Source organism: Myxine glutinosa, chromosome 1 (assembly GCF_964187855.1).
Source record: "Myxine glutinosa chromosome 1, kmMyxGlut1.1, whole genome shotgun sequence".
NCBI classification, from domain to species: domain Eukaryota; kingdom Metazoa; phylum Chordata; class Myxini; order Myxiniformes; family Myxinidae; genus Myxine; species Myxine glutinosa.
The window spans coordinates 144,750,837-144,776,242 of record NC_136261.1 but is presented as its reverse complement, the minus strand read 5'-3'; the positions used below and the strand labels follow the sequence as shown (position 1 = coordinate 144,776,242).

The following is a 25,406-nucleotide window of genomic DNA, read 5'->3' as shown; positions in this document are numbered from 1 at the left end:
TGGATTCCTCTGCACAGAGAGGGCAGAGATTGTAATCATCAGTAATTTAAAATTAGAGCATTAAACAAACTTCATAACATTAATCTAAAAGCCAAAAATCAATTTTACACCTTTTTATTGCATCTGGAGAGGCTGGGTGAGTTTCTGTGGTACTTATCTCCACCTTAGAATAAAATAAAGACAAGGCTCAGGCCGAATACCAAAAACATCCCTTGCAAAAAAAAAACAAAAAAACCCAAAAACTACAGCTAAGCCGATGGTGTGCAATCACAAAACCCCACGCTTCCCACCTAAAGCAAATTCATTTTAAAGATGGCAAAAAGTTTTATGAGGAACGACCCAATATCAATGAGTTTTTCCCCCCCCCTTTTGACCCCTGTGACCCTAAGTCCCCACCTCCCTGGGGCATCAACCGGGGGTCAGATCCAAAAAATTGTTCCGTATTTCATGCGCCCCCTAATCATGATTGCACAATCATAATTTCATTAAAAGTATTTTGATTATGAACCCGTAAGTGCATTGTTTTTGTATTTGACCTTATTTCCCCTCCCCATAGGGTGGGGCCAAAAATGATACTGCTCGCACACTTTATTGCCAGGTGGTGATTATAACTGCCAAGTCTGGTGAACTTCTGCACAACCGTTTATGAGGAGATAGCATGACGGACAGACTGACCCAGCCGATTACAATATCCCCTGTTACATTTTTTAGTGTGGGGATAACGAGACAAGTAACTCTCAAAGCAAAAAATGATGCCAGTCATTGCAGTCAATATGACAAAATGGAAAGAGATTCATAAGTCAATGAATAATAAGTGAATGACAGCAACAAATTCAAATTGTATGAGTCAGCATCAGATTTCTTATTCAACAAAAACTTGAAGTCGTCATTCGCTCAAACCTACATACCTGCAACTGTCCCATTTTGCAGACAACCAATTATTGCCTTCATATGGAACAATAATCAGGGAAAATTTATTTTTAAGGAAGTGTGCATGTTTTGTAACAAAAAGTCTCACAAAAAAGAGAAACTGCTTGGTGGAGTTATAACATTTGAATTTGAGACTACTCTTCTGAGAAGGGTTGGGATGGCAGGATGGCTTAGGGACACGCACATTCGCCTCCAAGATGTCTAGCCTGGGTTTGAATCTCGGCCCAGCTATAAACTTGTCAACCCGGTGTTTCACTGGCAGGGTGATTCATCAATGATGGACGTTAAACTGGGTTGGCCATATTCTAAATTCCTACCATATCCTCAGGAAGGCATGGCATCAGCAGCAATGATGCTGCCCAGCTAAAAAAAAGATGAAAATAGGAGGAGATGAAGGAGAAGGAGAAGAAAGAGAAGAAGAAGTCAGAGTGTTGAAAAAAAAGTGATATGGAGATTAAAACGAGAGCTTGTGGAGAATTGAGCAAACCAACAGCACCAGATGCCAAGCATCACAAAGCAGGTCATTGCTTAGCAACAAAGTAAAAGCAAGCACAACTTGCAACCTGATAAGAGATGTGAGAATGTACAGAAAATGCATAATTTCCTGTGCACAATGTGGCCTTTGAAGAACATGTCATGAATATATAAAACTTGAACTTGTCAAAGGAAAAATATTTCGCATGGACCACATGCTGTGTCTCCACCACAAGTTACTCAAATAATAATACATTGCCAAAGAATCATTGTTGCATCAGACAATGCCTGAAGATTAACCTGGACTCCTGATGGAGCAGCCTTGGAAAAATCATGTTGGATTCAACGAAGCCAATTGGTTCAAACAAATCTCCACAACTCCAAGATGCAATCAACACAGTCGGGACATGAAAGATAAGCCGCAGTCACACAAGCAAAGGCCAAATAGAGAACTGTAATCATTTGATATTGCCAAGAGTTGTATTTTTTCATACAGATCTGACATTACATCCAGTCAAATAACTAATCACAAAACCTTAAACGAGGCAGACTTATTAAAAAGTCCTCCAGGATGATGCGTCAACATTCTGTACTGGACCCAAGCCACAAATCTGGCAGAATCAAGAGAACCTAATGATACATCGTATCTCTTGGGCACGACTTCTTCTAAACGTCATTGAAAGTGTATTGCATTACACGAAAGTTGGGACAAGAATACAGTCTGAAGAAGTGGTCAAGTATGTTAAGAAACGCAGTCACTGCATTAGCTATGATGAGGCAGCAGGCTTGACATATGCTGGGGGCACACACAACACGATGCCAATTCACCTGTGCCTATCAACACAGTCGGTGGTGGAAACGTAACACATGCAGCTGGAGAGAATTTCACCAAGGCCAAAGAATCACAAAATGCAGCCCATAGTTATCTAACAACATGGTTTTTGTCAGGTAACTAAGCTTGGTGGGGGGAGGTAAGCTTGCACTTGGCAATTGCAGATATCAAGTTTAAAGTGACTTTAATGAGAAAGATCTTCATTGAATAGGAAATCAAAGTCAAAGTCGACCGCCCTATAACCCCAGCAAAGGATACAAAAAATGAGAATCATGAGGTCGAATCATAATCATATTCTGCATTTTAAAAAAGAAACACAAAACACTTGGCAAATCTCCAGGCAATTTCTGCAGACAAATTTAATGTCTCATCTTTGGGGGTCCATGGCTTCCCCCACAAAATTACTGGCAATTCAACAAAATGCATTTCCTGCAATTGGAATGTTCTTTCTCAAAGAAAGACGTAAAGTGAAAATTTTTATTATGATCATTCAAATGTGCCTTACTCTTGACAGAGCGTAGGTTCTGCAGAAGCAGTTAATGAACAAAGTTTATGCTGCGTGGTTTTCCAATGCATTCGCAGCATGACCATGACCATGACCCCAATCCCAAGCACTCACTTTTTTCAAGTTATTGTCATTTCCCCCTTTCCCTCACCTCTTTCCGTTCGTTAGTTGTCGGTTGGTTTGCTCCATGTCTGTTTCATCCCCGCTGTCCCTTTGCTCTTTTTGCTGTGTTTCATTCAGCTTGTGTGCAGCTTGTTCATCCTCGTGTGTCCTTCACCCCCTTCCCTTGAAGTTCCCACTTTCCATTCTGTTTCCTCCCATTCTGCTCCAGCTCCTCCATGAGCCTCAACAAAGTATACAAGAAAAAAAGTCTGTCTCCCACACTCTCACTTTACCTCTACTTTGTTTTTCTTTCGTCTTCATTGATGCATATTAATTAATTATTATTGCAGTTTTCAAGAGTGCTCGGTTCATTAACCGACTTTTTGTCTTCTTCATTTTTTCGACAAGAAAAAGGACTGTTTTTATGTTTATATTTATGTAATGCAAAGTTTTACACGATATCATAGGTATTAACTTGGCTGTTACCCAAAGGGTATGAACTTTACACCTTTGTTTGCAATGAACAAGCCATGTTGTAACAGGAATCAAAATAGGCAAGATTTTGTGGACATACCAGATCACTGGCGAGAGACTGAATCGTTGGTTCCATCTCGACTTCCTTCACCGGAACCATCTGTCGCTCGATGGCGGTTTCTTGGATTACATTAAAGTTCTGCAAAAGAAAGTGGAGGGGGGGGGGGGGGGATGAGAAGAGAAAGAGGGTTGTGCTTCGAAGGCGAGTTCATTAAGTGCATCATGGAGCAGCGCGACATGCGTAGGAGAACCCCTGCTGTGCAAAACTTTTTTGTCTTGCTTTTGGTGTGCCGAAAACAAACTTCAGAATGATTATCTGCTCACTGCAATGTCATTCAGGGATATGGAAGCGCTTCTATAAGGAGTCGTGCGTTGGCTTCCCATTCACCATCCTATTAGTCACGCTGTCAGGACTCAGGATGGAATGTGGTTGGCACCCAAATGTGAAACAAAGCCGAGCTTCTTGGTCATCAAGCTATTTTGAAATGTCAGTAGAGCAGATTAGTAAGGGCATTTTATGAGATATTTCACAAATCTGTTAACTAAATTGTTACCAAAAAATTTCTTCACCAATATGTTTGTAAAGGTGTGTAATAACATGTGTTAAAATGTTGAAGTTCAACTCCCGTGGGAAACCCAGAAAAAAAGCTGTTGAATTCGGGTACCGAAAAATTATTTTCGAGAATTTTTATATTTTTTAATCGGCCCTTAAGTAACTTATGAGGGGTCAAATGAGGGTTTTTCATGATTCTGAGTTGATTGTTAACATTTATATTTTCACTTTTACATTTACACACAAAGTAGCTTTTATTTCACATACATATATAATACTCAAGAGTTATTTCTCATTCACAATGTCAGAAGTTTCAACAGTCATTGTCTATGTCTTCTTCAGACTCAACAACATCATGACTGCAGTTTCTGCATGTAATGCCATTACAGACTCCACAGGCAGAGATGCATGTGACCCCATTCTTATTGCAGCTGCATCGCCGGTTGCTGCAATCTCCATGACAATTACAGCTCGTGAACTGCAATAGCTCCTCAGGAGCCGTGGGGTCCAGTGTTGGAACTGGCTCATACCCATGCACACCTATTGTCCATCCATAGTCACTGGGGTTCAGAGACATGCTCTGTAGAAGGATCCAGTCCCGGGTCTGCAGGTAGGCACGGAGTGAATGTTGTGCAGCTGCACCCTCTGTTGGAGGTAGAGTCTCTGGTTTAATCACTCCTGCTGCTGCCTTCCTTGAGAACATGTTGTACCGAATTTCACCCAATGTAGTATCTCGTCCATGGTAAATGTACTTGAAAATCTGGCAAAGGTGGTGCCGGAGAGGTGACTTCGATCCAACCCATTGAGTGAAAGGGAGTGTTTCCGTGAATAGAGACAATGTTTAAATCTGTATTGTCTCCAACAAACTGAGTGACTGCATTGTTTGTTTCCCCAACCTCCATAAAGACCACCTGATCATTACTTGACAATTCACTTTCACTGGCTGGCACTTTGGCTGTCATCACTGATTGATCCTCAAGCGCAGCATCAACCGCAACCTCATCATTGATCTGTTCATCGGTTTCCTCCACATGGTGTCAAGAGTGCCAGAAGTATCTGGAACATCATCTCCACTCCTACTATTAAGGAAGCAGTATTTGTAGTTTTGTGTCTCCGTGTAAGACTCAGTGTATCCCAGCCGGTGGAACTTGTTGAGCATCCATTTTGACCCAAATCTATGATCAAGTTGTATGGCAAGCCCCATTTGGTGTGGCAATACTCCAGACCGAGGTCGACAGGCCTTAATAAAATTCTGCCCCCAAACGGCAACTCTTTCGTCTGTCTTGACAATCGGTCTCAAGAACATCTGAAGGCTTGCAGGAACAAGTGTCAGCTGACTATCGATGCCAGTCATACTGTGTGTGGTGGGGTATGACTTTGGACCGAAATCAATCAAGGCAATATCATTGGATATGAACTTGAGTGCCGTCTTTATGATCTGAGTCTTCTCATCTCTATGGTCATGATTAGCATGATGCTCTCGCAGAATATTGTCGGTGCCATCTTTGAGACAGAGTACATCTGCCCTTCTTTCCTGTGTTGTGAAATACAAGGTGTCTTCGTATTTCTCGAGAAGTTTTATCTTTAGCCAATGCTTTGAATAAGAAAGGCTCTTCTCTGGCGACTGATCAAACTCCTGCAGCTTTTCATGGACTTGGTCCATGTTCATTACCCCATGCTCTAATTCTGAGTCTAACCATTCGCAGAATTCAATAAAAACTGCCTCTCGCTCCTCATCAATACTCCTCTGTCCTCTCTTCCTTTTTCCTTCCTCATCAGTCTTGGACAAACTGTCACCTCTCGCAAACATAAGTTTGCATCGCAAATGGTACAGTGTTTCTTCTGCTACCAAGTCGTTGATCCCTTCCAGGCGTCCAGTGACTTCAGTGCCCCAGTCATCCCCGCGACTCCGTGCTGTCTTCAGCAAGCTTGCCTTCAGTGTATCTGCAGTCAAATTATCTGGCACTCTGTATTTCTTTCGAGCTTGTGCTGGATTATTTTTGTAGAGCTGGGCTGGTTGGTTGCAAAGAATGCATACATCCTTATACAGGAGGTCAACTGACTGTGATCTTCTAGAACTGCAGCCAGTTGATGAACTGAACTCACAAGTAGTGCGTCTTCTCTTCAACTTTGATGACTCTTTCTCTGCCTTTGATGCTTGAGCTGACTTATTGGTGGTTGCAACAAAGTTGTTGTACAGATCATTTTTACACTTCTGGTGGTACCTCAGTTTTCCTTCCTTTTGAGCCTCCTTCATACGTTCCACAACAGTAACATTTTCGACAGTTTCTGCTTGTTTCAATAAAGTTGAGTATCCCTTTGGAGTTGCCTGTATGAGCCTTTCAGCTGGTGTATCCGAGCGTGCACAGATGAAGCAATTGAGCACAGGTGGAGTAACGTCTTCATCCATATTGCTAGACTCCATGTCCTGCAAAGTAGAAAATGAGATCTATTTAGAAATTATTTTTCCACAAAGGAGTGTCTGTGGTGAAATATAAATGTTAACAATCAACTCAGAATCATGAAAAACCCTTATTTGACCCCTCATAAGTTACTTAAGGGCCGATTAAAAAAAATAAAAATTCTCGAAAATAATTTTTCGGTACCCGAATTCAACAGCTTTTTTTCTGGGTTTCCCACGGGAGTTGACCTTCAACATTTTAACACATGTTATTACACACCTTTACAAACATGTTGGTGAAGAAATTTTTTGGTAACAATTTAGTTAACAGATTTTCATATGTTTCCCTTACTAGATAGACACACTGGATATTAAATATTTAACATCAACTAATCGGGTTTTAACATCGAGAGTTCAAATTATTTAATACCAAGTGCCGAGGACACTGAACCGGTTCCCCAGAGATTGTGGGTTCACGTCCAGTTGACGTAGTGGGTACGGTAGTAATATTAACCCTCTGGAGTCTACAAGCCGATTCTATCGGCTTCACGCATGCGCCGAAATGTCTACAAGCCGAATTTATCGGCTCTAACCGCATTCAAATTTACCGCGCAATTACCGCCTCCTGGATTTGATGTGTGTGTAATGGTTTAATAGTAGACTCCAGAGGGTTAAGGATTTGAATTCTCAGCCTCTGAAAATTTTAATTAATGCAAGAATTGGCCTCCAATTGGCCTCCTCCGATGGCCTCCAAAGGTGGTTTTTTTTTTTCTTTTTTTTTTTCAAGAATTATTTGATTGTGATTGAAAACAAAGTTGGCACAAATGACTTCAGAGAAGCAATAATTAAAATAGAACAACCTGCATGTCTTGCCTTTTCAAGCCATAAAGGCCTTACGGGCAGCTTGGGATGGTATGAGCAATAAAATGCTACCTACAGAAAAGCAGTGCTACCTACATCCCTTGAACTTAAAAAGAATAATCACGAACATGTTGAAAGTGGCTTTCCCACGATGATTATGCTTATCCAAGTTTTTAGATGGAAGGAGGTGTGCAAGTGAAAAAGGGGGGAGAGAGAGGGGGGGGGGGAAAGGGTGGAATGAGGAGACAATGAATCACGAAAATTACAAAAGGACGCTTTGCTGCGAAACACAAATGTCACTTCTGGTAAATTACTGTCACACAATAATTTAATGTGAAGCAAGAACGCTTGGAATACAGGCTATAAAAAAACTACATATTTGGACTTCTAAATGGCAGATGAGAAGAAAAAGAGGGTGCATGATTGAAGTGAATGGTGGTGAAAAAGATGACAGAATAGAAAACAAATTGGAGTGGCATGGGATGAATGATGACAACCGCCCTATAACCCCCCATCCCCACCCCCCTTTTTACACTTGCAGGGCTTTGGTGCCAGGATGATGTGCAGCGTTACACATGAGGCACAAGGCCGAATTTGATGTGCCCACACTCGGATTCTCAGCAGGAAGCCTGACAACAAGACCATCCCAATTACACAGCAAAGGATACAAAAATCACAGTATTGTACAAAATTCTCCATCGTGCCAGATTAAAAACGATGGTATAGTTTCCAATTACAGTTCAGCATGTTTGAACGAAGAACACACGTCAAAACATCGGCTTACTTTCAGATTTGCAAGAGGACTCCCAGAAATAAAGGTTGAAAAAAAGGAGTAACAGGGTGGTCCGTCATAGCCAGGGGGGAAGGGTAGGAGGGGGTAAGAGAAAGAAACAAATTGCTTGTCAACAGCCTCGGACACACCTGGACCACTTTCCGAATGACGCGGTTGAAAAGTCCCATAAGTTGTGAAGCTGGCAAATCAATCTCCTTCGCAAGACGATCTATGGACTTGTGCTGCAGTCCAATGCCGAGGAGGAGGGCCTGGTGGAAGAGGAACAAAAGCAAGGAGACGAGTTGTAAAAAGAAAAGCAGTGGGAAGGAATCAGGAACAACATTACTGGCTTATTAGGCTCTGATACCTTCACTCAGTTACTTAATGTCAAACCATCTCTCCAAAATATTACCGAGGGTCAAAAAGAACTGACCCATTGATTGTGTATAGTTTAGTGCAAGATGAATCAGGATTCATGTTGTATGCAACACTTGCTATCAATCACAAGCAACACCGAGCAAAGAAGTTTGCTTGGCTTAGAGGTAAGAGCAGTGGCAGCGTTAGTCATTTGAAGGCCACATGTAAAACACAATAGTGGCCGAGTGGGGGTCCTGTCGTCATACTGAAATACACAATTTGGAGTCTGTCTGTCTGTCTGTCTGTCTCTGCATGACTGTGGCTGATGCATTCGCAAGTTAATCGTCCAATTTCAACCAAACTAACCAGAGGGACTGATTGTGTCGCAAGACAACGGTTGTAGCTACCATGTTTGCCCCTCCCCCTCTCCCCGGTGTTCGGAAGATGGTGCCGGCGCAAATTCTCAACCTTTTGTTGTGTAATGAAAATGAAGTTTCTTTCAGGTAATTTTCAATCATCTTTGCCTTCTGTTGAGCTATTATTCACTTGTAAGCATCTCTGAAGTAATTTCATTTATTCTTTAGCTGCTCCAACACACTTCTGATAAAAAAAAACTGCAACGTTCCACCATGATTTAGTTAATTTACTAATGAGGCATTGTTTTGTTGATCCTACAATGAATCGTAGTGTGGATTGGCTTTAAAAATATCGATTTGTATTGACATTAGGCGTTCACCACATTTTGTCATTCTTGTTGCATTTGTACATATTAAATGTAGTTATAATTGCACTTAACCTGCTTTGTCTGCTAACCTCACCACCTAATTATCCCGCACATGCGAAGCAAAAAGTGGGATTAAGCAATTAGTTCATGTCCGTCCATCCGTCTGTCTGTCTGTCTGTCTGTCTGTCTAGATCGATCTGCCTTATCAGTTTACGAATGAAGAACAACTTCTTTAAATCGAATGTTATATTTTGAACACAAATCGGAACATGAACCGGAAGATAAGTTTGCCATTTAACAGTACTTTGGCTCTGAATTTGGCCCGATTACACATGCGCAGAGAGGAGTAGGCTATCTATCTGCCTGGCAGTCAAACAAAATTAAATATCATTCCAAACTGAAAACTTACTGTTCTTAAGGATGTCATAAAGGACACAAACAAAAGACAAGAAGTATGAATGTAACATGTTAAATAGGTGCAATTGACACTGAGTAAAAAAGTGGTAAAACCTGGAATTTATTCCTATATATGACCTATAAACCTCTCAATCATTTATTTAAATTGAATTATATACGTGAACACTGAACACTGTAGAACACAAATCGTCTTCATACTACTTCCAAGGACCATGCTATATATGGTTACGTTTGTGGGGGGTAGACAATGGAATACCTTAGGCCAGGTAGATTGTATAGATTAGTGTGCTCCGAATGTCATGAAGAAGAAGAAACCCTCTTGTACTTACGTCAGGCCGCATGTCCGGTAAGGTTGTATATTTGTCTCCATGCGAGGGGTGGAGCTATGCTAATTAGTTAGGGTATAAGGTAACTTTCCCTGTATGTAAATTGCCTCTGTGGTTTTCCCTTATGTCACATGCAACACCAGCCATGCATTCCACACCTACACAAAATAAAGCACATACAAAGCGACCGGATCTGGACATTCAAACACCACCGCTGATGCCACCAGCCGAGTCATTGCCAGGGACAATGGGAGGGGCCGTGGGGCCCCGCCCCAAGGGGTGATGATTGGTCAGGGCGATGGACTGCTGTGATGGCGCTCGCCGATTGGAGTGCGCGCGGACGTCATCAAATAATGTTCCAGCACGAGAGACAAAAAGGACACATCCCGCCATTTTCCCTCTCTTGGTGACGACATTCATAGCGTGCAGTCACACGTCTCTCTTAGTTCGTGGCTGGCATAAGGAGTGGTCACAAGTTGACTCGATCCTGGGTTCGTGACAGGCGGTGGCAGCTTATTATTTGTTCTCTCTTGTCCTGGTCGCATTTTCGCTTTCGCTGATCCGGGCTGCGGGAAAGTCGGACGCATCCTTCTCTTGTCTTCCCTTGGTGCTGGCTTTGTGACAGCTGCACTTGGTGCCGTGTGCACCTGAGAGGAACGTCGGGACTCCGTGCGGCTGAGCAGGAGGAACGAGAAAGGAGTGAGGGCCTGTTCGATTCACGTCGGCAGCTGGCGGGTGAACGGACTTGGCGCCAACACGTATTTTCTCGAGCAGGGACGCGGGATCTTTGATGACCCCGGACGGTCAAGGACACCAGAGCAGAGTAGCAGGCAAACACACCACACACATTTTTACTTTTGTTATTTTATTTCTCTCTGTGTCTGTTTCATGAGTCCGTGTGGAGATGTCTCAATTTAGGAATTTAGTTTTACATTCATTTATTTGTTCCCTGGTATTTATTTTTTATTAAACCATTGTTTGTTGAATTTTAATTCCCTGTCTTGTCCGTTTATTTGTTGTGGGAATAGGATAACCCCGTGCCACGTCCATCCGTCCAGGTAAGCTCGTTGCCCTCCACTACACCCTCGCGCGTGTAAAATAACCGCCATAGTTTGAGTGAACGCCTCGGAGTTAAAGCTCGGTTGGCCATCTGTCGCCAGGGGGTGTTAATCCAGGTGAACGCGACAATATCAATATATAGCATATGGGGGTGTGGCATGTGAGAGGGTGAAGTATTGGGGTGAAGAAGAAGCCACCAATAGGCGGATATGTACAATGCTGATTTACATTGCATTACATGGCGATAATTAAAGACTCCATCTCGTTAAACTATGACTCACCCATGTCTTATTAGAACTTGTATAAGGGTGATGTATAAGATTGCTTCAGTCACGGTAAACGTCTGGATTTTTTGTTTGAAACAATCTTCCAGATCAAGTATATACTTAAACACGACATACGGTATCATGCTCTATGAATTCTCTAGTTTTGTAATAGTCTTGTCTCATTAAATAACAGGGAAAAACTTTTTCCCCAAAGATTCATCACCCATGCCATTTTTCTCCTGGACGGGTACTGTGTATTACGATCGGTTGTGTGGGGGCTCTTGTTGCCTCGACATGGATTGCATGGCCCTAACGCCGCCACGGGGTAAGGGCCCAGAAGCAGTGGTTCACCAATGAACATGATTTATGTTCATAATTTTTACAATGCAAGACAGTGTTTTTAACATAATTGGAATCTCCCACGATGAAGCTGAGTCGATGGACCGATCATTTTCTCATCACAAACAGGTGGTCTCTCAGTCTTCTACCGCATCCTTCCTGGTCTTACACCCTCTTGCTCTTCCCATGCTTTTCCCCCCTCCCCCAGGTTTCTGCAGGGCACATGGACTCCACTAAAAAAAAACAAAAAAAACTAAAACCTCTCAAAATCCAGACTATTTTTTCCCCACCCGAGGAACCAACTCCCACATTCTCTTCAATGTCGTTCTTCCCTCCAGGTTTCAGGACAGCGGCTGACCACTATCTCAAATCATCCCCCTTCCAAAACCATTTTATTTTCCAGCCCTGTTAATTCCCCCCTAGTTAGGCAGTTAAGAGGAAGCATCGTTCATTTTTTCAGGAAAGCACCAGATTTGGCACAGATGTAGTATGGACCTATACAATTATTGTTTTCCTGAGGGGCGCCCAAAAATTCAGAAAATTCAAAAAATCCAAAAAAATGTCCTGGATGCCGTGAAAAAGGGGAGAAAACGGGTATTGATTCGAACTGTAGATTCTGATATTGTGGTCTTGGCAATAGCACACTACTTTACCTACCAGTCACACGGTGTGGAGGAACTCTGGATTGCCATTGGCACTGGTAAAAGCTACCGCTACCTTGCCATCCATAAAATTGCCACCGGCCTTGGCCGCAGGAAGTCCGAGTCTAGAAAGATATGTTGCCATCCTCTATGACCGGACTACCGAGATAAAGACAGTGAATGACATGCGCCGACACTTGTTCACGAAGAAGGCAAGAACAATTGATCACATTCCCCCAACAGCAGACGCCTTCGAACAACATCTAAAACGTGCATGTTTTCAGGCTGGACACGTATGGAGTCAGGCACTTGTGCCCTACCCAGAACTTCCATCACCAGCTGATTGGGGCTGGATGAAAACAGGGACTTCTTAGACACCAATTTGGACCACAATACCACTGATACAGGAGGCATGTTCAGAGCTTAGAAGCTGCCATTGTAAGTCGGCCTGGAAAGGCAACTGTAAATGCTCCATTGCTCTAGGGCAAATCTGCCCTGCACATCACTGTGTGACTGCGATGGACAGTGCTTGTAGTACTACGCGTCTGTGCGAGAGCCTCCACCTTTCAAGTGCCCACAATATTTTAAGTTAAAACTGCAACTGTGTGTAACTTTGATTAATTAATACCATTCCATTGTTATCAGAGACCAATAAAACAATGTGTATCACTTGGAATTGAAATTTTACCTAAAATACTATGAGAGATTCAAGGAAAATGGAAACACCATGGCATTGGCGGCCATCTTGAAATTCAAGATGATGGATGCCAATCTTTATGCAATTGATCCCATTGGATTCAGAGATCATGAAAACATGGGGTAAGACACTGGAACTGTGGTGTTATCACTCATAGTATAGAAGTTATTGAGGGAAATAGGTCACAGAGGGCGGTCATGTTGAAATTCAATATGTCGGCCACCAGCGGTTCTGAATTTTTGGGCGCCCCTCAGGAAAACAATTGTATAGGTCCATACTACATCTTTGCCAAATTTGGTGCTTTCCCGAAAAAATGAACGATACGCCCTATTTTTCGGTCTTAACTGCCGAAGTACCCCCCCTTCCTCCCTCCACAAGCCCACCTCCTTTCGAATTTCCAATTTTTCCTTCCTGAGTTTGCCTCTGTACACATCTTGTTCATCCGGTGCATCCTCCATTGCCCCTCATTCATCCCCACATCCCTCATTTGCCCGTCTCCCTCTATTTTCTCCCTCAACCCGGATTTACATCCCTCTTTCGACTGTTCCTTTTGTTCTGTTGCATGATCCATTTTGTGTTCTATCTCTTATAATACAGTCCTGCAACTGCAATTTGGTGACTGTTTAGTTACCCAATTAAGTTTAGTTACTTAATTGGGTAACTAACTAAATTGTAACTAAATAAGTTTAGTTACCCAACTAAGCCTGGTGTTGGCTTAGCGGTTAGGGTGCCGGCTTGGGATCCTAGGATCCTGGGTTCGAATCCCGGTCGATCGCTGGATTAACACCAGGGGGGTTGACTCAGCCTGTCATCCTTCCGAGGTCGGCAAATTGAGTACCAGCTTGCTGGGATGAATGATCCCGGTGTGTACCCCGATTTAGAATAGGTACACCGTATCCCTGCGCATCGTAAGAGACGACTAAGGGTTGGCACCAGGAAGGGCATCCGGCCATAAAAAACATTGCCTCAAAAAGGGAACCATGATTGTCATGGGGCCCGCAAGGCTAACCCCCGCTCTAGCGGGGAAAATGGCCTTAAAACGATTATTCATATATTCATTTATTAGTTACCCAATTAATTAAAGAAGCTTTGTTTGCAATGTGGTGTCAAGCTCCCAAGAATTTTGGAGTTTTTCACATTGGGGGTGCTAGTCCCCATTAAACATTTGTGGGAAGTTGGAAGTGTGCAATATAGGTGGAAAATAATTCAAATTTCTGTGAAAGTCATATCAGTTCCCTTTAAATATACAAAATAAATCGGGAAAATGAAAATGTACAGCACATATTATATTATCATGTGCTAGTATACTGGCAGGGTGGCCGAGTATGCACACTGGCCTCCAAGATGGTTAACCTGGGTTCTAATCTAAGCTCAACTACAAACTGTCATCCTGGTGATTTGAATGCAAGAGATCCAAGGGAGCATCCACAACCATGTGGTCATCCCTCAGATGGATGTTAAACTGAGAATCTCATCTGCTTGCTGGATTAACACCAGTTGGTGAACATTAAATATCTCAGGGTGTCTTTCACGAAGAGGGGTGAAGTCATGACAAGTTTTTTTATGTACATCGTTGAAGCTTGTGGAAGAGCTGGTACTAGTACACTGAACGATCAGGACCCAACAGGACAAAAGGAATAGTAGAGAGACAGGGTAAACACCAACAACAGAGTTGAAGGCAAAGACAGAGGGAGGTGGACAAACAATGGGCGTGGGGTGGAATGGCAGGAGAGGATGAATGGGCTCGGTCAAGATGGATAGAGAAGGAAACTCTCAGGAGGAAAAACTGGAAATTTGGAAGGAGGAGTGCTTGGGTTGGGGTTGGAGAAGAGGAGTTAACGAGGGTAGAGATAATCTTGCTTTGAGATTGGGATGATCTGAGATGATGGCGAACAGCTGTCTTGAAGATGGGGATAGGAGGGCAGAATAAGATTGAAGAGAATGTGGGAGTTGGTTCCACAAGTGGGTGAAATAAATTCCTGCTCGAACCTACAGGGGACACTTCATCAACAGTTTATCAGTACTCCCAGCAATGATGCAAATCAGCATCCATGTGACGCACACAGAATGATGATCGATTTGGAAACAGTGGAGCTGAACACCATCAAAAATTGCTGATGTCAGCTCGGGATGTGAGCAATTCAAAAATTATACAAACACGATAAAAGTCACACTCCAAGATAGGCTGCCAAATATATTTGTACATTTAAATATTTAGTTACGGATTATACAATTCCAGCAAAAGTACCTGCCTCCAGTGACAGGAAAAGCAAGCAAAAGTATTCTTCATTGGGAGAAAGATCAAGTTAATTATTCAATTTTAATTATTTCATCGACTTAAGGTTTAAAATTGTGTTGTACTCATGGTTTCACTCGGAGCCAAAGATGTGATCTCTCCTACCGCCCACCACGAAATGGTGGTGCAACATCGGGCAGCAGAGATTGAAATTGTCCAAAAAGACAACAAAATAAAATTTGGCATTAACATTATTCATGCCCATTCTGCAGGCATTTCAAAGGTGAATGTTGAGCTTTTCAAATGCAGTGCAGGAAGCAGCTGCGGTAAAAGGGAGACAGACGAACGCACAGATAGACACCACGGCTCGCAATATATACAAGAATGGCACTCAGTAGAGCTCATACCTCCACCAGGCTGAACAGTTTACGTTTTGTATCCCACGAATAGACCAGATATGCTGACCTGATCCAAAATCTAATTGGCTTGTTCTCGTCACCGAACAAACTTATTCCCCAACTTTAGTCATAACTCGTCCACAACATTTTTAAATATCATGTTGTGTATCGCTTTTCGCCCGATTTCTCAATGGTGAATAATCACTTAAAATTAAATAATTATCGTATCCGAATCCATAGAAAGATCTTCACCAAAATCGAATTGATTAGTCCTCGTCAGACACCCAACCGGTCCACCAAGTTTCGTCCAAATCCGTCAATAACTTTTTGAGATATCCTGCAATGTATCGATTTTAGCCCTATCTCTCAATGGTGAAGAATCACTTAAATTTTTTTTACTATCCAGACCCGAATCTGGATCTTCACCAAATTCTAATCATTTCGTCCTTGTCACATACATTACCACTCCACTAAATTTCATCTGAATACGTCCACAACTTTTTGAGATATCTTGTTCACAGAAGACAGACAGACAAAGAAACAGACAGACAGATAAACAGACAGACAGATAAACAGACAGAGAGATAAACAGACACGGGTGAAAACATATAACCTCCATTGACCTTCGGTGGCGGTGGCAAATATATGACTCCCCTTCCAAGGAATTTCAACACAGAAAGAGAACATTTGGCCCATCAAGCCTGCACAATGGTTGCCAAACTATGACAGTTATTTTGTACGTACAGAGTCAAGGCTCTTGGAAGAGTGAGACCACCAAATGGATCAGGAGGCCACGTGACAAAAGGAACAGTGAAGAGACGAGGGGGGGGGGGGGGGGGGAGATATCAACAGCAGAGTTGAAGGACAATATAAAAGGGACACTTGGACAAACAATGGGGTGGAGAGGAGTGGATATGATGGATAGACTTTTCTCTGTGCCGCGTGGGACTTTTCTCTGTGCCGCGAGGGACTCTTCTCTGTGCCGCGTGGGACTCTTCTCTGTGCCGCGTGGGACTCTTCTCTGTGCCGCGTGGGACTCTTCTCTGTGCCGCGTGGGACTCTTCTCTGTGCCGCGTGGGACTCTTCTCTGTGCCGCGTGGGACTCTTCTCTGTGCCGCGTGGGACTCTTCTCTGTGCCGCGTGGGACTCTTCTCTGTGCCGCGTGGGACTCTTCTCTGTGCCGCGTGGGACTCTTCTCTGTGCCGCGTGGGACTCTTCTCTGTGCCGCGTGGGACTCTTCTCTGTGCCGCGTGGGACTCTTCTCTGTGCCGCGTGGGACTCTTCTCTGTGCCGCGTGGGACTCTTCTCTGTGCCGCGTGGGACTCTTCTCTGTGCCGCGTGGGACTCTTCTCTGTGCCGCGTGGGACTCTTCTCTGTGCCGCGTGGGACTCTTCTCTGTGCCGCGTGGGACGCTTCTCTGTGCCGCGTGGGACTCTTCTCTGTGCCGCGTGGGACTCTTCTCTGTGCCGCGTGGGACTCTTCTCTGTGCCGCGTGGGACTCTTCTCTGTGCCGCGTGGGACTCTTCTCTGTGCCGCGTGGGACTCTTCTCTGTGCCGCGTGGGACTCTTCTCTGTGCCGCGTGGGACTCTTCTCTGTGCCGCGTGGGACTCTTCTCTGTGCCGCGTGGGACTCTTCTCTGTGCCGCGTGGGACTCTTCTCTGTGCCACGTGGGACTCTTCTCTGTGCCGCGTGGGACTCTTCTCTGTGCCGCGTGGGACGCTTCTCTGTGCCGCGTGGGACTCTTCTCTGTGCCGCGTGGGACTCTTCTCTGTGCCGCGTGGGACTCTTCTCTGTGCCGCGTGGGACTCTTCTCTGTGCCGCGTGGGACTCTTCTCTGTGCCGCGTGGGACTCTTCTCTGTGCCGCGTGGGACTCTTCTCTGTGCCGCGTGGGACTCTTCTCTGTGCCGCGTGGGACTCTTCTCTGTGCCGCGTGGGACTCTTCTCTGTGCCGCGTGGGACTCTTCTCTGTGCCGCGTGGGACTCTTCTCTGTGCCGCGTGGGACTCTTCTCTGTGCCGCGTGGGACTCTTCTCTGTGCCGCGTGGGACTCTTCTCTGTGCCGCGTGGGACTCTTCTCTGTGCCGCGTGGGACTCTTCTCTGTGCCGCGTGGGACTCTTCTCTGTGCCGAGTGGGACTCTTCTCTGTGCCGCGTGGGACTCTTCTCTGTGCCGCGTGGGACTCTTCTCTGTGCCGCGTGGGACTCTTCTCTGTGCCGCGTGGGACTCTTCTCTGTGCCGCGTGGGACTCTTCTCTGTGCCGCGTGGGACTCTTCTCTGTGCCGCGTGGGACTCTTCTCTGTGCCGCGTGGGACTCTTCTCTGTGCCGCGTGGGACTCTTCTCTGTGCCGCGTGGGACTCTTCTCTGTGCCGCGTGGGACTCTTCTCTGTGCCGCGTGGGACTCTTCTCTGTGCCGCGTGGGACTCTTCTCTGTGCCGCGTGGGACTCTTCTCTGTGCCGCGTGGGACTCTTCTCTGTGCCGAGTGGGACTCTTCTCTGTGCCGCGTGGGACTCTTCTCTGTGCCGCGTGGGACTCTTCTCTGTGCCGCGTGGGACTCTTCTCTGTGCCGCGTGGGACTCTTCTCTGTGCCGCGTGGGACTCTTCTCTGTGCCGCGTGGGACTCTTCTCTGTGCCGCGTGGGACTCTTCTCTGTGCCGCGTGGGACTCTTCTCTGTGCCGCGTGGGACTCTTCTCTGTGCCGCGTGGGACTCTTCTCTGTGCCGCGTGGGACTCTTCTCTGTGCCGCGTGGGACTCTTCTCTGTGCCGCGTGGGACTCTTCTCTGTGCCGCGTGGGACTCTTCTCTTTGCCGCGTGGGACTCTTCTCTTTGCCGCGTGGGACTCTTCTCTTTGCCGCGTGGGACTCTTCTCTTTGCCGCGTGGGACTTTTCTCTTTGCCGCGTGGGACTTTTCTCTTTGCCGCGTGGGACTTTTCTCTTTGCCGCGAGGGACTTTTCTCTTTGCCGCGTGGGACTTTTCTCTTTGCCGCGTGGGACTTTTCTCTTTGCCGCGTGGGACTTTTCTCTTTGCCGCGTGGGACTTTTCTCTTTGCCGCGTGGGACTTTTCTCTTTGCCGCGTGGGACTTTTCTCTTTGCCGCGTGGGACTTTCTCTGTTGCCGTGTGGGACTTTTCTCTTTGCCGCGTGGAACTTTTCTCTTTGCCATGTGGTATGACTTCTATACCATGTGGTACTGTGCCTATACCTATACTGTGCCTATACTGTGCCTATACCTATACTGTGCCTATACTTCTATACCATGTGGTACTTCTATACCATGTGGTACTTCTATACCATGTGGTACTTCTATACCTCTATACCACGTGGTACTTTTCTCTTTGCCACGTGGTACTTTACACTTTGCTATGTGGGACTTTACTCTTTGCCACGTGGGATCTTTTCTATTTCACGTGGGACCTTTTCTATGTCATGTGGAACCTTTTCTGTCATGTGGGACTTTTCTCCATACCACATGGGACTTTTTCTGTGCCACGTTGTACTTTTCACGATGATACAAACCAATATGAGCGAAAAAAAAGACAGAGAAAAGTAATTATTCAATTCCATTTTGCACCCTCTTAGCTTGGTACTGAAGCTTTTCATTATGGCTGCTGGGCCTCAAGTGTTACTGCACCCTCAGCCAAGAGTTCTTAGGTGTCTTGGGGTTATAAGGGGTCTTGGGGTTATAAGGGGTATTGGGGTTATAAAGCGTCTTAGGGTTATAAAGGGTTTTGGGTTATAAAGGGTATTAGGGTTATAAAGGGTCTTAGGGTTATAAAGGGTCTTAGGGTTATAAAGGGTCTTGGGCTTATATAGGGTATTGGGGTTATAAAGGGTCATACGGTTATGAAGGGTCTGAAGGTTATAAATGGCTTTGGGGGTCTTATGGGTGTTGGAATCATGGAGAATCTTAAGGGTATTGGGGGTCGTAAAGGTCTGAGTGTCTAAAGGCTTTGCAGGTCTAAAAGGTCTCAAAGGTCTGAAGGATCTTAGGGGTCTAAAAGGTCTGAGGGTTATAAAGGGTATAAGGGGTCTTTTGGGTTATCAATGGTCTTAGGAGTCTTAAAGGTCCAAAGGGTCTTATGGATATTGATGAGTTGGGGGGTCTTAAGGTTCTTCAGGGATTAAGGGGTGTAATGGAATTGAGGGGGGTCCGAAAACGAAAACAACACCAACACACACACACACACACACACACACACACACACCAACACACACACACCAACACACACACACCAACACACACACACCAACACACACACACACACACACACACACACACACACACACACACACACACACACACACACACACACACACACACACAAAAAGTAGAACCTCACTGAGTTTTTAAAAGCCATCCCCGCGAACATTACCAAAAATGAACTACAACTGGAGGCAGTGAGGGGTCCGGTGACGATTGTGAAAAGAGCCCTTGGAACAAAACTCTGAAAAAGTTGGACAGCTTGGTCCATGAACCGTGATCCCTTACCGAAGCGGAGATGGATACTTTTGGTCCTTGGAGGACTCCGTTCCACCTCCTGAAATCCGTAAATGGAGATTACAACAAAACACACACATACGTTATGTTTAGGTCACAATGCTAAATGGAGGTCTTTATTTAAATGAACGTGTTACACTGCAAACTTTGTTCAAAGAGTTTCAGTTTAGGCTACAGTGAATAACAACTTCAACTTTGTGATTATCCTCATACTCTGTCACAGAGCGTCTGTGTAGCTGAAGCAGCTTCCTGAGCAAGTGTTATACTGGGTGGTTTTGCCATTTGCCTTCCCAGCAGTAGTTTGGGCAGGAATTTGTAATTTGGCCACGGTGCTGTCGACAGCTCGCCTACTCTTCACGAAGGACACCGTGGTGATCTGTAACACCCACCAACTAGTGTCGACAGGCACCCAGTTCAACTTCCATCAGAGTGACTGACGGCACACACATTGATGTTTCACCAAGTCTGTGAAACACCAGGATGACGGTTTATAGCTGGACTAAGATTTGAATCCAGGCCAGACAACTTAGATGAGGTGTGCGTGCGTACCTGTCCACCAAGTTTCTTCCGAATCCATCCACATCTTTTTGAGATATTGTGTTATGTATCTGTTTGACCCATCTCTCAATGGTGAAAAAACACTTTTTAAAATCCAGGTATCCGCATACAGAGCCGTTTCGTCACAAAAATCTAAGCCATTCGTTCTTGTCACACACCCAAACCCTCCACCAAGTTTTGTCCGAATTTGTCCACAACTTTTTGAGATATCCTGCTCACATACAGACAAACAGATAAACAAACAGACAGGGGTGAACCCATAACGTCCATCCACCTTCGGTGGCAGAAATAATGGGAAAGAATGGGAAAGAATCAGCACGTGTAAAAGAGATAGTGGATGTACAAGGGTCGGCGCATGAAGGATCACATTTGAAAGGCTGAAGCAAGGATGATGAGACAAGGGTCACAAGGTGACAAATCCATGATCAGGAGAATAGAGACAAATTAATACAGGTGGGAAAGTAGACTGGACTTGGGGAGAGTGAGAAGATGAGGGTTTCTTATGGAAAACGTACAATCAGGGAAGGCCAGATACAAGTTTGTAGAAAATGGAGAGCCCACCAACTTGCTGCCAGTGGAAGAGTGCCAATCCTTGGGAATCTGCCTCCAGTCTTGAAATTCCAATGGCAGCGGGAGCAAGCAAGATGTTGGTAAGAGAAAGAGGGAGTAGGTGAGGGGAGGAGGTGAGAGTAGGTGAGGGGAGAAGGTGAGAGTAGGTGAGGGGAGAAAGCGACAGTACGTGAGGGGAGAAAGTAAGAGTAGGTGAGGGGAGAAAGTGAGAGTAGGTGAGGGGAGAAAGTGAGAGTAGGTGAGGGGAGAAAGCGACAGTACGTGAGGGGAGAAAGCGACAGTACGTGAGGGGAGAAAGCGACAGTACGTGAGGGGAGAAAGCGACAGTACGTGAGGGGAGAAAGCGACAGTACGTGAGGGGAGAAAGCGACAGTACGTGAGGGGAGAAAGCGACAGTACGTGAGGGGAGAAAGCGACAGTACGTGAGGGGAGAAAGCGACAGTACGTGAGGGGAGAAAGCGACAGTACGTGAGGGGAGAAAGCGACAGTACGTGAGGGGAGAAAGCGACAGTACGTGAGGGGAGAAAGCGACAGTACGTGAGGGGAGAAAGCGACAGTACGTGAGGGGAGAAAGCGACAGTACGTGAGGGGAGAAAGCGACAGTACGTGAGGGGAGAAAGCGACAGTACGTGAGGGGAGAAAGCGACAGTACGTGAGGGGAGAAAGCGACAGTACGTGAGGGGAGAAAGCGACAGTACGTGAGGGGAGAAAGCGACAGTACGTGAGGGGAGAAAGCGACAGTACGTGAGGGGAGAAAGCGACAGTACGTGAGGGGAGAAAGCGACAGTACGTGAGGGGAGCAAGCGACAGTACGTGAGGGGAGCAAGCGACAGTACGTGAGGGGAGAAAGCGACAGTACGTGAGGGGAGAAAGCGACAGTACGTGAGGGGAGAAATTCGGTCGATTTCATCAATCAACTCTACGAAATCATCATCATCAATCATCAATCAATCGGTCGATTTCATCATCAATCAACTCTACGTGAGGGGAGAAAGTAAGAGTAGGTGAGGGGAGAAAGTGAGAGGGGGTGAGGGGAGAAAGTGAGAGGGGGTGAGGGGAGAAAGTGAGAGGGGGTGAGGGGAGAAAGTGAGAGTAGGTGAGAGGAGAAAGTGAGAGTTGGTGAGGGAAGAAAGTGAGAGTAGGTGAGGGAAGAAAGCGAGAGGGGTGAGGGGAGAAAGCGAGAGTTGGTGAGAGGAGAAAATGACAGCAGGTGAGGGAAGAAAGTGAGAGTGGGTGAGGGAAGAAAGTGAGAGTTGGTGAGGAGAAAGTGAGAGCAGGTGAGGGAAGAAAGCGAGTAGGTGAGAGTAGGTGAGGGGAGAAAGTGAGAGTAGGTGAGGGGAGAAAGAGAGCGTCGGTGAAGGGAGAAAGTGAGAGTAGGTGAGGGGAGAAAGTGAGAGTAGGTGAGAGGAGAAAGTGAGAGTGGGTGAGGGAAGAAAGTGAGAGTGGGCAAGAGGAGAAAGTGAGAGGGGGTGAGAGGAGAAAGTGAGAGTTGGTGAGAGGAGAAAGTGAGAGTGGGTGAGGGAAGAAAGTGAGAGTTGGTGAGAGGAGAAAGTGAGAGTGGGTGAGGGAAGAAAGTGAGAGTTGGTGAGAGGAGAAAGAGAGAGTGGGTGAGAGGAGAAAGTGAGAGTGGGTGAGGGAAGAAAGTGAGAGTTGGTGAGAGGAGAAAGTGAGAGTGGGTGAGGGAAGAAAGTGAGAGTTGGTGAGAGGAGAAAGTGAGAGTGGGTGAGGGAAGAAAGTGAGAGTTGGTGAGGGAAGAAAGCGAGAGTAGGTGAGGGAAGAAAGTGAGAGGGGGTGAGAGGAGAAAGTGAGAGTTGGTGAGAGGAGAAAGTGAGAGTGGGTGAGAGGAGAAAGTGAGAGTGGGTGAGGGAAGAAAGTGAGAGTGGATGAGAGGAGAAAGTGAGAGTGGGTGAGGGAAGAAAGTGAGAGTGGGTGAGAGGAGAAAGTGAGAGTGGGTGAGGGAAGAAAGCGAGAGGAGAAAGTGAGAGTGGGTGAGGGAAGAAAGCGAGAGTAGGTGAGGGAAGAAAGCAAGAGTGGGTGAGAGGAGAAAGTGAGAGTGGGTGAGGGAAGAAAGTGAGAGTTGGTGAGAGGAGAAAGTGAGAGTAGGTGAGAGGAGAAAGTGAGAGTGGGTGAGGGAAGAAAGTGAGAGTGGGCAAGAGGAGAAAGTGAGAGGGGGTGAGAGGAGAAAGTGAGAGTTGGTGAGAGGAGAAAGTGAGAGTGGGTGAGGGAAGAAAGTGAGAGTTGGTGAGAGGAGAAAGTGAGAGTGGGTGAGGGAAGAAAGTGAGAGTGGGCAAGAGGAGAAAGTGAGAGGGGGTGAGAGGAGAAAGTGAGAGTTGGTGAGAGGAGAAAGTGAGAGTGGGTGAGAGGAGAAAGTGAGAGTGGGTGAGGGAAGAAAGTGAGAGTGGATGAGAGGAGAAAGTGAGAGTGGGTGAGGGAAGAAAGTGAGAGTGGGTGAGAGGAGAAAGTGAGAGTGGGTGAGGGAAGAAAGTGAGAGGAGAAAGTGAGAGTGGGTGAGGGAAGAAAGCGAGAGTAGGTGAGGGAAGAAAGCAAGAGTGGGTGAGAGGAGAAAGTGAGAGTGGGTGAGGGAAGAAAGTGAGAGTTGGTGAGAGGAGAAAGTGAGAGTGGGTGAGGGAAGAAAGTGAGAGGAGAAAGTGAGAGTGGTTGAGGGAAGAAAGTGAGAGTATGTGAGGGAAGAAAGCGAGAGTAGGTGAGGGAAGAATGCGTGAGAGGTGAGTGGAACAACTGAAGCCCTTGTTTTCAACCACATCAAGAGGAGTGAGATGGGAAGCATGAGCATCAGCCTCGAGTGTGGAGTCATTTTACGGATCTCAGTCGGAAAGACTTTGCACCGTGATATGTTCATCCTAACTCAGCTCTTCGGAGAATACCCAGGCGGCAACGAGCTCTGCCTTTTGATTCCAGTTTGGTGATATGATCTTCCCACAATAGTTGGCCAGCCAAGGGACATAAAAAAACTTTTGATGGCATGGCGTGTGAAAAGCAGTCATCCATGCTTAATCAACTCTACATGTGATGGGGATAAAGATGTGACCGGATGACATTCTCAGTTTTGACCTTAAAGGTCATTTTTTTAGGTCATAAAGGTCACGTGAGGTCAAATAAGTAATATTTATCTGGTTTTTGTAATATATTTGGGACGAAAACAATTGAGGCCCCAAACGAGGAGAGATTCGATAGGCCATTGTACTGGGCTTTTTTCAATCAATTTGCATAATCATAGATACAAAGCATCATGGGAAAATTCAACATGGCTGCCAATTGAGGTATTAAAAAAGTCGCTCTAAAGTAGAGTAATGCAGTGTTTTGTTCTCTAACTTCTATACCATTCAATATTTTAATATGAAACTTCACAACTCTAGAGCTCAACACCTGCTTCCATTTCAAATCTGATCTGCATAAGAATCTATGCAAAGAATCATGGGAAATTTAAAGGGCAACCATATAGCATCCTCAGAGATCGTGTTTGTGTCGTTAGTGGTCATTGTCGGCAATACAGAATAGCCATACAGAATATGGCATTCTAATGTTGATCCTTTGGTCAATCGTAATAATAGGTCATTCTAAGAGTCTTTTTGGGATCTTTAAGTGTCTGTATGGCAACTGACAGAACAAAAAGACGAACCATCGTTATCACATAGCTGGTCATATCAGATACAAGTTACATTGTCATATTTGCAAATCATCGGGCATATATTTCATTTCTTGTAATATTTCTCTGGTAGATCCACATGTTGATGGTTTCCCACAAATCTTAAAGCATCGTGGCATGTCTGATTGCCAGAAATAGTGCTTTAACTACAGAATTAAAGAATGTAGCTAGAGGAGCAAGAATCATCACTCCGTCCCATCCTCCATCCCTGATATCTCTTCTGAGATCAACTATCGAACTAGAGAATTTACACGAGTCAATCTATTGTCCTGCAGGGTTGTTACAGTCCTCTGCATCACAACCACAAGCAGGAGTGCATCTCAAGTTTTTCATGAATCAACTACACCTTGCAGAGCCACATTTCGCCTTGCAACCACACGTGATCAATTCCAGACATGCATCTGGTACAGAAGGAAGTCTCTTCCATACAACTTGAAGGGCACCATCGTCAGCTGCTGTCCATGCCTCTGTGCTAACAGGGTCGTGGATCTCCATTAATTCCTTGTCGGCCTGTAGCCAGATTTTCGCCTGGTGATTAACTCTAGTGATATGAAGATATAGAGCATCCTTGGTCGGTGGAAGTTTCTCCAGGTCCTTCTTGCCCTTTGTGAAGAGATTGTATCTAACTTTATCAATGTCCTCCTCGCCAGCTGAACCATACAGCTGGCAGACAAACTTCTCGGTTTCA

General features: G+C 45.4%; 1 protein-coding gene across 4 annotated transcripts in view; it reads right to left on the bottom strand.

Annotated features, from left to right (window-relative positions):
- NAT10 (N-acetyltransferase 10) overlaps positions 1 to 25,406 on the bottom strand; it is a 268,591-nt gene that overhangs the window by 56,700 nt on the left and 186,485 nt on the right. For all 4 annotated transcript variants that reach the window (XM_078777865.1, XM_078777875.1, XM_078777870.1 and 1 more), the window contains 2 exons: positions 8,114 to 8,233; positions 3,418 to 3,516 (listed from right to left, as the gene is read on the bottom strand). In XM_078777865.1, coding sequence (XP_078633991.1) covers positions 3,418 to 3,516; positions 8,114 to 8,233 — 219 coding nt within the window. The remainder of the gene's footprint in view (positions 1 to 3,417; positions 3,517 to 8,113; positions 8,234 to 25,406) is intronic.